Source organism: Geotrypetes seraphini, chromosome 1, assembly GCF_902459505.1.
Source record: "Geotrypetes seraphini chromosome 1, aGeoSer1.1, whole genome shotgun sequence".
NCBI lineage: Eukaryota > Metazoa > Chordata > Amphibia > Gymnophiona > Dermophiidae > Geotrypetes > Geotrypetes seraphini.
In genome coordinates this window covers 39,861,388-39,879,038 of record NC_047084.1, presented here as the reverse complement: position 1 = coordinate 39,879,038, position 17,651 = coordinate 39,861,388, and the positions used below count along the sequence as shown (strand labels likewise).

Genomic DNA, 17,651 nt, shown 5'->3' with positions numbered 1-17,651 from the left:
GCTGGTCCGGCCTCAGGCTGGAGAAATGCCGCTAGTCCCTGTCTGTGCTCCGTTTGTCGAGGCACAGGCTGGCTGGGGTGTAGGAGGGGGGGGAAGCCACTGGCGCGTATGCGCATGAGAACGGAGGCCAATAGAGAAACCGCCGCAGGGTCCTACTGCGCATGTGGTGCCACAGAAGCACGGATTACGGAGTCAGGGATCATGGCGCATGCACGCTTAGGGTTTTATTATGATAGGTTTGTGTGTATACTGTAACCTGCATAGATTGGTGTGACATGTAGGATAAAAGTTTTTTAAATAAATAAGTGTGTGCTGGTATCTCTCCTCACTGGCCTCTCTTCTTTTTACATTTTTCCTTGTCCTTTTCCTATATACAGTACCTCCTACAACATTTTATTTAGAAAATTTATAATCCACTTTTCACCTGAGAAGGATACAAGCAAACATATATAAAACCATACAAACACATTCATGAATCCTATTAACATCCTACCTTTTCTAACAAAGCCTATAGGAACCTTTGGTATCTAAATCCATATTTGCTGAAGTAGCTTGGAGAACTATTTTATTTTATCCCTACCCTCTCCCTGTCCACCACGGACCCTCCCTATCCAGCATCCAGTGTCCCTGTCCCTCCCTATCCAGCATCTCTTCTCTATGTCCTTATCTCTCTCCATATTCAGATTCTTCCTGCATGCCTCTTCCCTCCCCTCCCTACCTCACTTGATCCCACCTCAAGTCCTGTTTTCTCACTAGGTGGTGTATTTAAATTTTAGGGCCTCTCCATGAATCACTTTGTTTCTCCGAGTCCTGATGATGATAGGATATGGTAAGTTTCTGAGTTTTTGCTTAGTTTTGTACATGATGTTTTGCAGTGTTGGCCTTATGGAGATTACATCAAAACACTGACACTGCCTTTTGAGGGTTATTTAAATACTGTACATATAAATTATTCTATAGATGTGAATGTAGTTTAGCGCTGATATAGGTGTTTGAAATGATTGAGTTTAAACATATGTAACAAGCCATGACACAGAAAGCAAATTTTAGGTTCACATGAAAGCATCAATAAAGAGCCATCAGCCCTGCCTCCACCCACAGTCCCTTCATCACTATACCAAAATTTGCACCAATAGAAAAATCTCACTCTTAGCATTTTTATACTCTGATCCAGCATTTTCCCTCTCCTCCATTCTTCTGACCTAGGAGCTTTAAACCCACCCCCATCCCTCCCCCCAGACCCACTGCTGTCAGCCAAAAAAACAGGATAAATGTGAGTTGCTGTCTGGGCTGCACAGCTGATGGCTCTGCTAGTCCCGCCCCTTCTGACATGGACTTCCTATTTTTGAGGTGCAAAACCAGCAAAGCTATCCATAGTATGGCCTAGTAGCTCTGTGCCTTATGCCACATTTATTTGGGCAGGAAGTAGCTTGGCTGGCAGGGGACTGAGGAAGTAGTGCCCTGGACCAGAGGGGGGACGACAACCCATAAAAGTTTGTCCAGGGCCCTATAACTGGTTAAACCAGCTCTGATAAAGCTATCAAGAAAAGTGGGTGATGCAGTGCTGGGGGGATTTCATTTGATGTGAGTAACTCTGGTTATGTTCAGGAGGAGAGATCAGGAGAAAATCTTTTTCTCTGTGCCACCATTTAAGTAAAGAGATATTCCCTTGGAGTAACCAGATAAAAGTCAAAGGGCTGCTTAGCATAAGGAATTTTGGGCCATGTTATACATAATAAAAATTTTACAACTAGTTGGTGGCAAATGTTAAATATTTACCCATTATCACAACCATGTAAATAGCGAGCATAGAGAGCATACCACATTATTTCTCAAGGCCCTGCATGGAATGTTCCCCCATTTGCATGAAGGTAGTCACTAATTCACTAAAGCATATAAGATAAGGCTTTCTTGTATAGTATCGTATTTTTACTGTACAAAAACGGTCTTTACTATGCATGCATGCCTAGGCCCAATGTGACTTCACAATCATATGGCAATTGCCTCACACTCCATGCCCGATTATAGACTAAGCAGAAGGCAATGCTTCTTTAAATGCATTATCCTTGTGCAATGACCATGGTCTACAGTGAGTCAGTGAACCATCTCCTGAAGAATCTTTTATTTTGTTCATATCAGAGAGCAAGTCTGAACATCAAAAGATGGGTGTTCCAAATGCTGTTATCCTATGCTGCTACTTTGCAATGCTGATGTACTTTTAACAGCATTAACATTTAATAAAAACTAAGGTAAAAAAAATGCTTAGTGATCCTAAAAAGGGGACGGAAGTGACTATGTAACATAGTAATAAAGAAAGAATTAATGCACTGTTTAAAATTGTGATAACACATTCATTAACTCTGAAAAAACCCATTGGGTACTTTTCATTTTTCTATTTAATCAATATTTGCATTTCAGCACCATCAACTTTGCAGGCTGTGCAAAAGAAAACAAGGTGAAGTTGCTATCTTAACTGAAAAATATCTAGGAGTTTTTCATTGTTTACACTAAGAGGAAAGCTCTTTATTTCAACATTAGGATGAGGTGTCAAACTTACAATATTCATTACGCTCAAAATGTAATGCTCGATGTCTTTACGGCCATGGTATCCCACCATCATTTTGTCTGCCACTACCAGCGTCTCCACAAATCGCTCAATGCTTACTGATCTCTTCTGCCGGTGGGGACTAGTAAGCGTCTCATTAATTGCTAGTGACGTTGGAGATGCAGGTGTATCGTTCAGCTTCCAAAATCTCCTGCTTCTTGTGAGGTCTTCTAGGAATCAAAATAATTAACCACTTTAGATGGATTGCCAGTTAATCTTCTTCAAATACAGCTGCTTTGTAGACAGGATTCTCTTAAAGTACTTACGACATAAAGGTTATATTACAAAGATGATTGAACATTCTTGAAAACTTTTCGCATTTTAATCATTAACCCCCTCATTCTGGGGTCCTTTTACTAAGCAGTGCTAAAAAGTCGCCTGCTCTATCCCCACTGCAGGTCTTTCCATGCACCTAAGTGCTACCAGTAAATGGCTGATTTTCCTATTTCTGCAATAAAGGCCACATGCTAATTTTCTCATTAGCATGTGACCATTACATGCGAGCACTTATGCTGGCACTTATTGTGTAGGCGGCAAAGGCTTACGTGTTAATCCTATGCTAATCACTTAGCACGTGGCAATGCCCATGTGCTAACCAATTAGCATAGCTACGCCCACTCTGTGACCCAAACACGCCCCCAGTGCTGTAGCATGTGTAAATGCAAAAACTATCACAGGACGCTTGAGTGCGACCCCATGGTAATGCATTTTAACCTGCAGTAAGCTTAGTAAAATGGCCCCTCTATAACTTGGTGCCAACTATTAGGTTCGAACAATTTTTATTGATGCAATCAACAGAATAAACAAAACAATGGAACACAAAGGGTTCACAGCACAAACAATGATGCATCATATTCAACACTATATCAAGCAGTAACAGGAAAAAACCTAGCAACAAACCCCCCCCCCCCCTCAAATTTACTCATGGCAAGCGAGGCCAGAGTCGACGGAATGGCACTCCAAGGCCCTGGACTCTGATGAGCCCCGAAGAAACAACCCCACCTCCCTCTCCCCACTCAACCCCAAAGAGTATACCTGTGACTAAGTGCCAGAACCGTTCGAAACACACACACCCGTTCCCAAGGCCCCCCCACCCCAGTGGTACTCTCCATCCCGCCCCACCAGCGCTCACCATTGCTCTTTCACCCGGTGCCAACTATTAAACACCAAGTTTGTGCATAGCTTTTTAGGATAGTAACTCTTCAGTGCCTCAGAAATGTCAATAATTTCAATTTACATATATTCTATAAACTATGAGGAGAAACTCTGTAAATAGAATCTAAAAAGATAGGCACTTATCACGTGTCAATCACACTTAAGCGCCTTTTACAGAATCACACTTAACTTAAAACTCAGGTGCATGTAATATAGGCCAGTAGGTGCCTAAGGACTAGATTCACTAAGCCCACCGATCAAGTCCCAACCAATTAGTGACCCCTTTGCGACCCGATTTCCCTCTGACCTGATTCACTAACTTCGTGGCCAATCATCCTCCCATCCAATCCGATCCGTGCATGCAACTGAGGGGAAACGGCATACAAAGTAGGAAGTATGCGGTTCACTAAACAAATGCAGGCACTGAGTTAGCCGATCCAAAAACAAGTGACTGGTGAGGACCAGTCGTTGTGTAAAAACCCTGCTCTCTGCCTTGATTCTCCTGCTCTGGCCACCCTGCCGCAATTCTCCTGCCCTCTGCCCCGACTCTCCTGCCCTTCCCCGCATTGCAAGCCCGTAGTTTTAACCCACGGGTTTAAAGCAGGTTAAAACCACAGGCTTGTGAAAAAATAAAAAACAAAAGTACAAAAAAAAGTTTTCTTTTCAGCTCTGCCGGGCACAGAGAGCCAGCGCATGTGTCGGGATCTCTGGAGAGCAATCCGTACAGTCAGTTGGGGGCGTGATTCCGATCGCCCTCATTTGCATGAGGACAATTCGTGAATCAGTTCCCCGGACACGGATCAGATCCGATCTGTGCCCTTAGTGAATGTAGCCCTAAGTCCTTTAGAGAATTGCTCCTAGCCGCGCTTAAGTCGCTCTCCACAGCAAAACCAAGCCTACTTTGGTGTTAGGCGCCACTAGGCATCATGTGATAGGCACCTATCTTTTGTAGAATTGCGCCTAGGAAGACAGGTGCCTATCACACAATTAATTTTTTTTATTATTTTTCTCAATTATGAGCATAACATTTGACTAGGTACTACAGTACCCCAGCAGAACTTCTTAGATCTTGTATAATTTTTCAGTGGCTCTGCAGGTGGACAAATCTGTATGAAGCACCCTGTGTCTCTTGTGTGATAAACTTGTTGCTTCAAACCCCCCCAGAGCTGCACATAGACATAGCAGAATTAGAAAAGATATCATGACACAGAAACATAGAAACATGATGGCAGATAAAGGCCAAACGGCCCATCTAGTCTGCCCATCCGCAGTAATCATTATCTCTTCCTCTCTCTAAGAGATCCTTCATGCCTATTCCAGGCTTTCTTGAATTCAGACACAGTCTCTGTCTCCACCACCTCTTCCAGGAGACTGTGCCATGCATCTATTACCCTTTCTGTAAAAAAGTATTTCCTTAGATTAAGAAAAAAGGGCAGAAAACACTATGAGAAAATAATTAAAAAGGTTAGGGCTTGTCCGCTTGGAGAAGAGAACACTGAGGGAGCCTATGATGGAAGTCTAAAATTTTGAATAGAGTCAAACGAGTAAATGCAAATCAGTTGTTTTTTGCTCTTTCAAAATGCCCAAATAATAGGGAATAAGCTATGACGTTACTAATAGAAAATACTTTTTCACTCAGCGTATAATTAAGATCAGGTATTAGTTGCCAGAGGATATAGTAAAAGCAGTTAGAATAGCTGAGTTTAAGAAAGATTTGGGCATGTTTCTGAAGGAAAAGTCCAAATACAATAAAGATAGACTTGGAGAAATCCACTGTTTATTCCTGGAGGTAAGCAGTATGGAATCAAGCTACATTTTTGGATCCTGCCAAGTACATGCAACATAATTGGCCACTATTGGAAACAGAATGCCAGGCTTGATGGACCCTTAGTCTGACCCAGTATGGTGGTTCTTATATTTTTATGCCATTTTTTAAGAGATTCATAGTATATACATTGCCACAATGAATAGAGAGATAAGATCTATCTTCATACAGGGGATTTCATATATAGTCATTGTGCATATCCTGAAAATGCAACCAGTTTGTAGCTTTCAAGGACTAATTTTGCCCACCCCTGATCTAGGTCATTTGTCCTTCTAGAATGCATAATTGGTAAATCTGGAGTCCACTAAGTATGGAGAAAAGGAGTTCAGCAATTCTAGACTTATAACAAAAAAATGTTTCTCTAAAAGTTCTCTAAAATTAACCTAACACCCCTCTCCCCCTTTTACTATGCCACGGTAGAAGATTCTATGGTGCCCCGGGCCAAGGTAAAAACCTCTACTGTGGCTTAGTAAAACAGGGTCTTTATGTTCAGCACCATTTTCAACTTTTTACACTTACCTTCACTATGCCTGATCTTCTAGGAATATTTTTATTTGGTTTCAAGCAGATTTTCATTACTATATCAATTTCTATATTTTCCTCTAATTCTGTCAATGAGCCATATCATCACATGTTCCGTCATGTACTAAGAATGCCTGGCCAAATAGTAGAAAAGGGATAAAATCAGGGGGAGGTGACAATTCTCCTATCATTAAAATTCTCAACTGGATCCAGATTTGTCTAACAGGGTTGATCCAGTCCTATGTTTGCTCTACAGTAAGCAGAGACTTGTAATCTTGTTTTTCTTAAGAAACATAATGAGGAAATCAGAACTACAAGTCCCTGCTTGCAATGGGGTAAAACCAGGACTGGATCAACCTTATCAGGTGAACCTAGATTCAGCTGACAACTCTACCCAGCATGGGCTACAGGCTAACTTTACTACACTTCCCAGCTAAGGAAACATGGTAAAGGAATGATACCATGCAAGTAGAGAGATATTCCTAATATAACTAGTACAAGTAAATAACAACTCATACGCAGTCAAATCTGAACTGTTGACAGCTGAATTATATCCTTAGCTAGAGTAGCAGAGCAGCATCAGGCTGAATAAGCCAAATTGTCCTTATCTGGCAACATCTACCATGTTACTATGACTGTGGCTAGAAAAGGATTTGTAGGAAGAAAAACAGATTATGTGGATACAGAGAGACTAGAGGGAGGGAAGCAGGAAGTAAAAAAAAAAAAAAAAAAACTAAAGGGCAGAGAAAGACATTTTCAAAGAAAAGTAAATGGGACACAGACAAGAGACAAACAAAAGGGACAGCACAAAAGAAAAATTGTTAAAGGAAGGTTGAGATGATCAGAGAGAAGAAAATAAGAATTAGCAAACCATAAAATAGAATGACAGCAGAATAAACAGAAAAACAGAGCACAGAGAGCAATAAAGAGGGGAAATAAAGAAAGAAGAAATCAGAGTTTGGAATCAAGGTTTGGAAAGTGTTTCAAAAACAGATCTTGTGTCAATAAGATGGTCAACTTTCAAATGCTGTTTGGAACACAGGTCAAGAGAAAGGTCATGTATTAAAGACCCATTGGAATAAATGGGTAATTTCTTATTTTACAGGACAGTAAAAGCACCTGAAAATTGTTTTTACTCAGAACAAAGAGCTATCCCTCAAACAAAGGCCAGTTGACCTCCCTATATGCTAGTGGCTTATCCAAACATTTGCAGCTCTTTTTCATTTGGAAAACTAAAGTGCCAGCTAGTCAAAAGGTGGTAAAATAGGTTATATGAGGTCCTATGAACTGACTGCCTATTACATTATGATATGCTCACCCTCCGTTTAAATATGTGTTTGATGCGTACATTCGATGTAAATGGTGACTGAAAGAACTTTATCTATAAATTCAAGTTGGATTTGTTAGTAAGTCAGAATTTGTTAGAAAGTTACAGCATTTACTAGCAAGTAAACAGTAAAATTAGTAAAGGATAATTTTGTTTTTTTACCCAATTGTTCTATAAAAACTCTAGGTATGGGTAGGGTGTTATTTTGAAGTTTATGCTGTTGGTATCTTTGCAGCTATTTAAAAAGTAACAGCAGTGGTTATTCAAATAATTCCCCGAGGTGGTACTCTCTGTGGACATTACTGAGTAAATTTTAAGTTTATTTTTTTATATTTTTTTCAAGTTTATTTTTAACTTAATGAATCGCTTATTAAATTTTACTAAGTGATGTACAAATTAAAACAAATAAAATATCAATTTATATCAATTTAATCAGTAAATAACATGGGTTAAACAGACTGACATACAAACTTACAGATACATAAGGAGAAGAAGGGCTGAACTACAAGTATTATTATTAGGTATAGAAGAAGACATAAACGGTAAAAACAATAGGGAAGGGGGAATAAAGAGGGTTTTTTTGTTGGGGTTTTTTTTAAAAAGAAAAATGAACGTTAAATATATTTATAAGTTAAAAGCGTCTTTAAAAAGAAAGCTCTTCAGATTGCCTTTAAAACGGTTTAAGTCATTTTCATTTCTAAGATATTGGGGTACGGCATTCCATAATTGTGGAGCCATTACAGAAAAAATGTCATGACAATGGGTTCCAATAATTTTCAGTGAGGGAACTGCTAAAAGTTTTTGGCTAATGGACCTAAGGGAACAAGATATCCTATGCGGAATAAGTAGTTTATTAATGAATTGAGGTTCATTTGAAGATAGAGTTTTAAAGACTAAAAGTAAGATTTTAAAGGTAATGCGATGACTGACAGGGAGCCAATGAGATTCTATCAAAAGTGGTGTAACGTGATCGTATTTTTTTCGGTTATGTATTAGTTTAATGGCAGTATTTTGCACTATCTGGAGACGCCTCTTTTCTTTTTGGGTGATATTTATTAATAAAGAATTGCAGTAATCTAGTTTTGTAATAATTAGTAAATGAATCAGTATGTTGAGAGATTTTGGCTCTAAAAATGTAGAAATAGAACGAATCATACGCAACTTATAGAAGCAGGATTTGACAGTTTTACTGATGTGTTTGTGATATGAAAGCTTATCATCAATTATAATGCTTAGTATTTTTAAGGATTTTACTAACTTTAGATGAATGTTATCTAAGATGAATGGGGTACTTAAAGTTATGTCTTTTTTCCATGGAAAGAATAAGGCTTTGGATTTTTGAATAAGGCTTTGAATTTTACATATGTTGCTCAATATTAAAAACTTTATAAACCGCATAACAGCTTAAAAAGGATCCAAGCGGTTTACAATGTATAGTTCACATTCATTAAGAAAAGAACTCCATTTAAAAATAGGAAAGGAAAGAATAAAAGCAAAAGTTTTGGGGTTTTTTCATAAAATACTATAACAATCAATATCTCAATAATAACAATTCTAATAATAAAACAGTAAAACAATCAAATCTCAATAAACTATAACTAATACATACAACTAAAAATTTCCATAACAGAACTTAATCATTACATAAATACTGATTATAGTCCTCAGTCCTCAGATTACAGTGCTCAAAACTGTGTATACACATTTGGGGGTACCCAATTTGGATGCACAATTTAATTGATTAGAAAGTCAATTAGCACCAATAATTGGGCATGAATTACTGGGACTAATTGCAATAATTTGAATTTATGTGTGCATCTTTTTAGTTGATATTATAAAAAGATGTGCACAAAAATTTTTATTTGTGGATCTGAAAAAGGGGTGTGGCATTCTTAAAATTTGCATACAATGTTATGGCGTATGGGAAATCTGTGCCTAATTTAGGCCTGAGAAAGTATACCAGATTTCAGTTAGTGTAAATCCTCATGCCCGCAACTGGGCATGCATCCTGGCGCTAAGTGCTATTCTATAAACAGCACTTAGGAGCTGATTCTGTATAGGATGCCAGTCTCAGCCGCTGCTTAAGTGGCTGAGAATCGCACACTGGCGTTCTATACAGAATCGTATCTTTCTTAAAAACAGACGCCTTACCCCATTCCCCCCCCCCAATGCACCAGGGAGGGGCCTAAGGCCCTGACCAGGCCAGATCCCTAAGGGCCCTCCATAGGGCGATCTCTGGGGAGTGTCCATGTTTGGGAGGTATCAGGCAGGAGGGAGTGGGCATCCCTCCTGCTGTGCGGAAGTGGGTGTCGGAGGATCCACTGCCACCTTGGCTGATCGTGGCATGGGTATTTTGCCCCCCCCCCCCAATCAGCTGAGCCAGCAGGACTGCCTGAAGCCGTGATCAAGGATTCCCTTGCCGCGATCAGCTGAGCTGGCAGCGGTATCTACTTTTAGGCTTGAAATGTAGGCCATCATTTTGCTTGCCTACATTTCAGGCTTCTGTAGTGGCTCTAGGGAGACATGCAGGGACACTTAGACTCACCCAAGACCACTTCCGGGCAAACCAAGCCCATGCCCAGCTTTGAGCAAGCTTAAGTGTCCCTACGCATCTCCCTAGAACCACAACAAATGACTTCAGTGTAGGCATCCTGCCTCAGGGAGGTTTTTGTTTTTTTAAATAAACATACGTCCCAATTGGCTGCCAGTTGGCGGTTTGACACCTACTGCTGCCTACAATCGGGACACTTGTTTGCAGAATCAGGCCCTTAGCATTGGATCAAGTGGCTTCTGGGAGATTCTGATGCCATAGAGCAGTGTATTGCCCTGAGATTTCAAATGGAGGAGAGTCATCCACGCCAGCTGACTGCCTACAGGACATGCCTCTTGCGGCGCCAGTAGTGATCTGTGAAGTGGAATGAGAGCCCGAGGAGCATGGTGGGTCTGGAAAGTATGCATGTGATGCAGTGGAATGGATACCCCTGACGCAGTGAATGAAGCGAAACGGAGGGTTCCCCGTTGGGTTTAGTGGCTGCAAGGCCCAGGAGGTGAAGCGTTGGACTGAGAAATTTCTGGATGCCAGTAGCAGCTAAGTTGTTTCTTTCTTTACCTGCCTCTTATGCAAGATCCTGGACCATATTGCTGTAGTGCTCATTTGTCCACATTATCACGATTTGGGGCTGTGGGCCCCGGCGTGCTGTTTTGATATCACTCTGCAGGCTATCACAGTGCTTTTTTCTATATTTTTTTGGTGGTGAGCAGGAGTGTTTATTTTGAAGAAGTGGAGTTTTTTGCCAGATGAAGCAGAACTGAGGCTTTTTCTCCACTTCTTTTTTCTTTTTGTTTTCCTGCTGTTTCGTGTTGTATGATTGTTGTATGTGATTAAGGCTTTTTAGTATTGCAGAGTGGGTGTCTGTTTCCATATGGGGTTCTGATTAGAGTAGAATAGTGGAGTTTACCGACACTGGTCCCGAGGTGAAGTGTTTAGTACAAAAATAAACGCATCAGGCCATTTGGAAAAAATACCTGATTGGGCGGGAAATATAGACCAAATCGAATCAAAAAAATGTTCCCTGAATCGGGCAGCACTAGTACTATCCAGCAGCCCATGTGGCTTTTGGTCACACAACTTGTTTTATTGCTAAGAAATGGATCTTGACATTGGGTTCATGCAGAGATGCTGAAGACACCATATGGAGAAATCAAATGCATGCCCAGACGGAACGTCTGACTGCATGTCAAGCCAAAAGAAGGCCATTTATAAGTTCATCAGTGAACTCATTTTGAATTCTCTTACCATACATTTATGCACTAAGCAGTCCATTCTTAAATTCTCTTCAGATCAACAGAATTGTGGCTATGGAACGGAGAGAGGAGTTGGTTTAAAATGTTGGTCTGTTTTCTTTTCTTTTTATTCTTTATTGATTTTCAATTAGAGTACAAAGTGCAATAAATTTTACATACAATTAATATCATGAACAGCACTACACTCAATCAAAGAATTATACAAAATTTATTTCCCTCCCTCCCACCCTACCTGGATGTGTGTGCAAATCAAATAGGAAATAAAGGCATTATACAACTAGTCAGAGTTAATAAAATTCGTTAATGGACCCTATGTTTAAATAATTTATTATGACCCAATATTTCTGAATTCATTTTTTCATATCTATAACATAGACATAAGGTTTCCCACCGAAAGGAAAAATTAAACCAGTCCCAGTTTTTCCAATTTTTGGTAATCATTTGCATGGTAATCCCTGTCATAATGATAAAGAATTGCTTTTATATCTATCTAATGGAAGTTTAGCTTTCAACAATGTCCCACAGATGACCACATCGTAGGACAATGGAATCGATGCTTCCAGTATCATATTAATTTGTCCCCATATTGATTTCCAGAAATTGAGTATCAAGGGACAATAAAACAGTGTCCCCACATCAAGGTGACCAGTCAGTGATTTTCTGATCTTTGGTTATTATTGTAGATGTCAACATTTTCTTAATAAAGATGATTTGACATAAAATTCTGAGGTTACTTGCAGTTGGATTTTAAACTGTTGATTGATTCTTGATCCACTTGGATAAGAGAGTCAATCAAGGCTGGGGGATTTTTGGAATGATTCAGGTTGGGATGGGGGTAGGGTCATCAAACTAAAAAAAGAACAAAAATGTAAGAGACTGTAGAGTTTACAGTTGCATGGATATTGTTCTTTTTATATTGTTGTTATTTACTGATAATTAATAAAAATTCCAAATTTTGATGTTAGTACATAAAATATATTCCCAAGACTGCCATTATTTTTATCCTAGCTGATAATTCCCTATAAAACTCTCTGACCATTACATCCACTCAATAGAACATATTAAGGATTCCTCATTTGGAAACATCCATTTAGACCACAGGTGTCAAAGTCGGTCCTCGAGGGCCGGAATCCAGTCGGGTTTTCAGGATTTCCCCAATGAATATGCATGAGATCTATGTGCATGCACTGCTTTCAATGCATATTCATTGGGGAAATCCTGAAAACCCGACTGGATTACGGCCCTCGAGGAGGGACTTTGACACCCCTGATTTAGACTCTAAGAAAACCCATCTTTAGTGTAACAACCCCAACTTTATTGAATCGTTTGCCCATACATCTAAGAAAGGCGATGTCCTTCTTGAATTGGGCTTAAAAATGTCTCCCTCTACTAAAGCACTGGACCCATAAAGGCTTTTTTGGATTTAAAAAAAAAAAAAAAAACGGTAGAGAAATTCTACTAGTGCTGATGGGAGATTGGGATTGAAACAGTGGCTACAGGAAACTTGTTTCTTCTTTTTCCAGTCTCCTATATCAGATTACATACCTTTGTCTCTCTCTTTTTCTAATTTATAATCTTTCTCTTTTACTGATTTTACTTTAAGTACTTGTAAACTGTTTAGATGTACATATGATGGTTATTATATCAAGAGCTGAATAAGCTTGAAATTTAAATATCTTAAGTGGAGAAGTCAAAGGAACCTTGGGAGAACTCAACACGTGCAAATTTTTAAAGCATGCAACTGATTATCCACATTCTTTCAATTTTCTATGTATAATCACTTTATCTTGAATCAAAGTCGCTTAGACAAATGATATCATAGTAACCCCTGTTTCAGATTCTTGATCTGCTTCTTGCATTTCCCTATGGATCAAGCAGGCGCAATTTTGACATGTTCCAAAGCAAACTGCTACCAAATAAATAACCAATTTCTTAAGGGAGGCCAACACAGACCAAATGAAGTCTGGCAAGAACATTCCATGGGGGCTTTCTCAACAATAACTTTTAAAGTAGCAACTGCCGGAAATGTCAAAGGAGTACTTATAAACATTACAAAAAGTCCAGCAGGAAAGCAGACCCAGGCAGGCAAAGTAGAACAAAGAAGACAGTGGGATGAGACAATGGACTTTCCAAACAAAAGGATACTATAGAAACGTTTATTAATGTCCAAAGGAGTATTTACTACAGAACCACAAGAAATTTGCCACCCTGTATTCCCAGCAGCTTTCTGCACCAAACCAGCAACCACACTACCAGCTATTAGAAAGCCTTCTCCAATACTACTCTCCCTCCTTTGATGAGCCAAAAGCAGTTCCCTCTATGGTCAGTGAGAGCACCAAGATTCTTGCCATTAACTTGATCCTCATATCTGGGCTCAAGAAAACATCAACCTCAGTTCAGGAGGGTCTGCGTCCATCTGCTAGACCAGTGAATACATTTTAATTTATTTGGTTTTATATCCCCTCCTCCCTAGAGAGCTCAGAACGGGTCAGACTTCACAGAACTGCAACGTAACAAATACTCCACTATAGAAGTTTGATGGTGGAATATTCACCAGCAGGCAGGGAGGAACATTGCAAAGTTTTCCCTTGCATTTCAATATAAAAGCAATTTACCGTATTTTTCTCTCCATAAGACACACCCTAGATTTAGAGGAGGAAAAGACAAGAAAAAAAATATTCTGAATCAAATTGTGCTTCTGAACCCAGTGATTGGCTAGCCCGGACCTTCTCTCCACCAGCAGCGGCGAGGGGGGCGTGACAAGCAGCAGCAGAGCGCCGGGTGGGGGGAGATGTATTCACTCCATAAGATGCACCCCCTTTTTGGGGGTGGAAAAAGTGCATCTTATGGAGCAAAAAATATGGTAGTTAATAAAAAGAAACAAAAATAAGGTTTCAATCAAACACTTCTCTCATGCCACCATTTTAGCTCCTCCCCCAACAGCTATATTTTCATTTCTATTAGTTGCTTTCACCAGCATTAATGATAAACCTCCCTTACACAATATCTGTTAATTACCGGTAAGCATGTGTAATACACGAGAAGGTGATTTTATAACAGGTTGCCTATCTTGAGAGGCAGGCATTCATATAAGTTACATCAGTTATAAAAAGGGAAAATAAATTCATACTTTTCCTTTTTCAAAAGTATCCAGTGGAAAGGATTCATACACATTTACTCCTGCTCTCAAAAATGCACAGATTTGCTGCTCTATTTTATGCCCTTATGGACAGAAGTACTAACCCTGACCCACCCAGACTGCTGCATTTCTAAACTTCAACTGTGGGCTTTGTCTATTCAAATTAAACTGAACGCTGCCAAAACCAAATTGCTTTGAATTGTGCCAAGATTAGAAAACCTCCCTTCCTCTGTCACATTGAAAACAGGTATCTCACTACATATAGATCACTTACATTTCATGAACAGATAAATTCTTTGACAAGTGTTTTTTTAGTCTGCGCATGTTGAGGAAGGTCAGATCACTATTCGATCAAGAACATTTCTCAGTGTTGGTACAATCCACTGTGCTTTCTCAGCTAGATTATTGTAACTCAGTTTATCTGGGCATTAAGCAGAGCAATCTAAAACGACTTCAGTTAATACAGAATACTGCAGCTAAGCTCATTTTTGGGAAACGAAAGTATGATCATGTTTCCCCTTTGTTGATAAAGCTTCACTGGCTCCCAGTTCACTTTAGGATCCAGTTTAAATGCGCATGCATAATCTTCAAGCTTCTCTATGGAATATTTGATCCTTTTGTTCCTTTATGTTGGAATACCCTTAGACTTTGCCATTTGAGAACCACACAAAGATATAAGTTAGCCTTCTCTTCCTTTAAGGGAATTAAATCTGATGGGAAGCTCAGTCGACTTTTTGTTTTCAAGTTTGTAGAGATCTGGAATGAACTTCCTGATTCCATTAGGCTTTTAGGCCAGCTGCAATTATTTCGTAAATTCCTGAAAACTTTGTTGTTCTCACAATTTTTAAATGGTTTAAATACAGTCTCAACGAAATGATAATATTATAGTTATTTTTCTTATACTTTTATTATAAACTTTAGATTTTAACTAGTTCTTCCTTCTCCTATGTTTTCTGCTTTGTACTCTAGTCTTAATTACATGTGAACCGAGTCGAGCTACACTGGGAGATGACCCAGTATATAAACCAAAGATTAGATTAGATTAGACTTCCAAACATGTTTAGCAAACTTCTGTGGATAAGGTTAACCACCTATATCCAGAAAAAAAGTCATTTCTGCATTTAAAGTGACGTTTACATGAAAGTTTCCTTGTAAAATTACCTCCTAACCCCCTCATTCTTTTTTTTTTTTAAGTTTCAAAATAGTTTATAAAATAAATGCAAAAACAAGAACAGAACATAAGAACATAAGAATTTGCCTCCGCTGGGTCAGACCATCATGCCCAGCAGTCCACACCCGCGACGGCCCATCAGGTCCATGACCTGTCATGTTATCTTGATTTAGCCCTATAGCCCCCTTGTTTTTATCTATACTCTTTCCATACTCTTATCTACCCTTATCTGTATTCCTCAATCCCCCTAACCTTCAGGAATCTATCCAATCCCTCTTTGAATCCCCGTAGCGTACTCTGCCCGACCACTTCCTCTGGGAGCATGTTCCATGTGTCCACAACTCTCTGTGTGAAGAAGAACCTCTTGGCATTGGTTCTAAACTTGTCCCCTTCCAGTTTCTCCGAGTGCCCTCTTGTGCCTGTGGTTCCCCGTAGTTTGAAGAATCTATCCTTGTCTACCTTCTCCATGCCCTTCATGATCTTGAAAGTTTCTATCATGTCTCCCCTAAGCCTCCTCTTTTCCAGGGAGAAGAGCCCCAGCTTGTCCAGAATATTGGACGCAGTACTCTAGATACGGGCGCACCATTGCACGATACAGTGGCATGATGACTTCCTTCGTCCTGGTTGTAATTCCCTTCTTAATGATGCCCAGCATTCTGTTAGCTTTCTTCGAGGCTGCTGCACATTGCGCTGATGATTTCATGGTTGTATCTACCAGCACACCCAAGTCTTTTTCAAGATTACTTTCCCCCAGCAATGTTCCCCCCATTTTGTAGCTGTACCTCGGGTTCCTTTTCCCTATATGCATGACCTTACATTTTTCTATGTTAAAGCACATTTGCCATTTGTTTGCCCACTCTTCCAGTTTGCTTAGGCAAAAGCACAATATCAGAATCAGTTATCGCAAACCATACCAAACAAAAAAAAAAAGCCATATAAGAGCCAGAAAAAACAGAGCAATAACCCCCCCCCCCTCCACTCCTCCACTCAGCAGGAGGTGCCATTACAGCAAACACTGATATACCTGGAATCTTAGGTACATACTCAAGGAACACAAGAAGACTAAGCCCCCCCCATCGAATTCCCCCTTCAAACCCCACCCCCACCCCGCCCCAAGAAGGATGTGTGTCATAAGCGCTTCACAGTAGCATTTCAAGAAGTCCATTTAAGAAGGTAAGTAAGTGTCCAGCAGCAGTCTGCGCAAGTGTCCACTGATCAAAAGCTGACCAAATTTTACTATAATTCTGCAACTGGTTGCGCCAAAGAGCAGTCAATTTCAACATTTGCTGTATATAAGTCACCTTGGCCACCAAGGTCCAAACTGGAGGAAGGGTCAATTGTTTCCAAGAAGCAGCCAATAACAGCCTTCCTGCTGTCAAAACCAAATGGACCCATTTCCGCTGCCGGCCAGGCAACCTTGCTGGCCCAACATGCAAAAGACAGCATTCAATGGATTTAGGGATATCCCAACCACCACTGCCCCCAGAAATTGCCACACAGTATCCCAATAAGAGAGAGCTACAGGACAGGACCAGCAAATGTGTTCAAAAGTACCCCCCCCACACACACACACACAGTTACGCCAACATGCTTCTAACCGAGACCCAAAAATCACCCAAAGGTGCACAGGGGTATAATGCCAGCAATAATAAAGCTTATACCCATTTTCAATCATATTACTGGCAATCAAAGCCCCTAACAGAGAGCGAAAAATAAGTCCCCATTCCTGATCGGAATACCTCTTACCCAATATCACTTCCCAACGGTTCCTATATTTCAAAGGGGGGGAAGATGGGCCAATTGAGCCTGATATAGCTTGGTAATTCTACCCCTTATAACCCCTTCATTCTATAATCTTGTGCTCACATTTTTGCAGTTAGCATGCTGTCTTGCTTGCGAAGATTACAGAATAGTGCCACTTAGCATGTAACTTAATACCAATAACAGCTAGAACTGGAGTTAACATGCAGAATCAAAGTTAGTGGTATTTCTATGATCTTGGTGTGTAAGTGCTAATGGGTGTAGATGTCAGAGGGGCATTGATGGGTCAGGGGCATGCCCAGAACTTACACACTAATGGCCCGATATTCAGACCCCAGAAGG

At 40.0% G+C, this 17,651-nt stretch overlaps 1 protein-coding gene across 5 annotated transcripts in view; it reads right to left on the bottom strand.

Annotated features, from left to right (window-relative positions):
- ADAMTS6 (ADAM metallopeptidase with thrombospondin type 1 motif 6) overlaps positions 1–17,651 on the bottom strand; it is a 662,036-nt gene that overhangs the window by 597,501 nt on the left and 46,884 nt on the right. For 4 of the 5 annotated variants that reach the window (XM_033930281.1, XM_033930272.1, XM_033930267.1 and 1 more), the window contains exon 5: positions 2,558–2,775. In XM_033930281.1, the coding sequence (XP_033786172.1) occupies positions 2,558–2,775 (218 nt within the window). The remainder of the gene's footprint in view (positions 1–2,557; positions 2,776–17,651) is intronic. The other variant, XM_033930288.1, reaches the window with a different exon arrangement.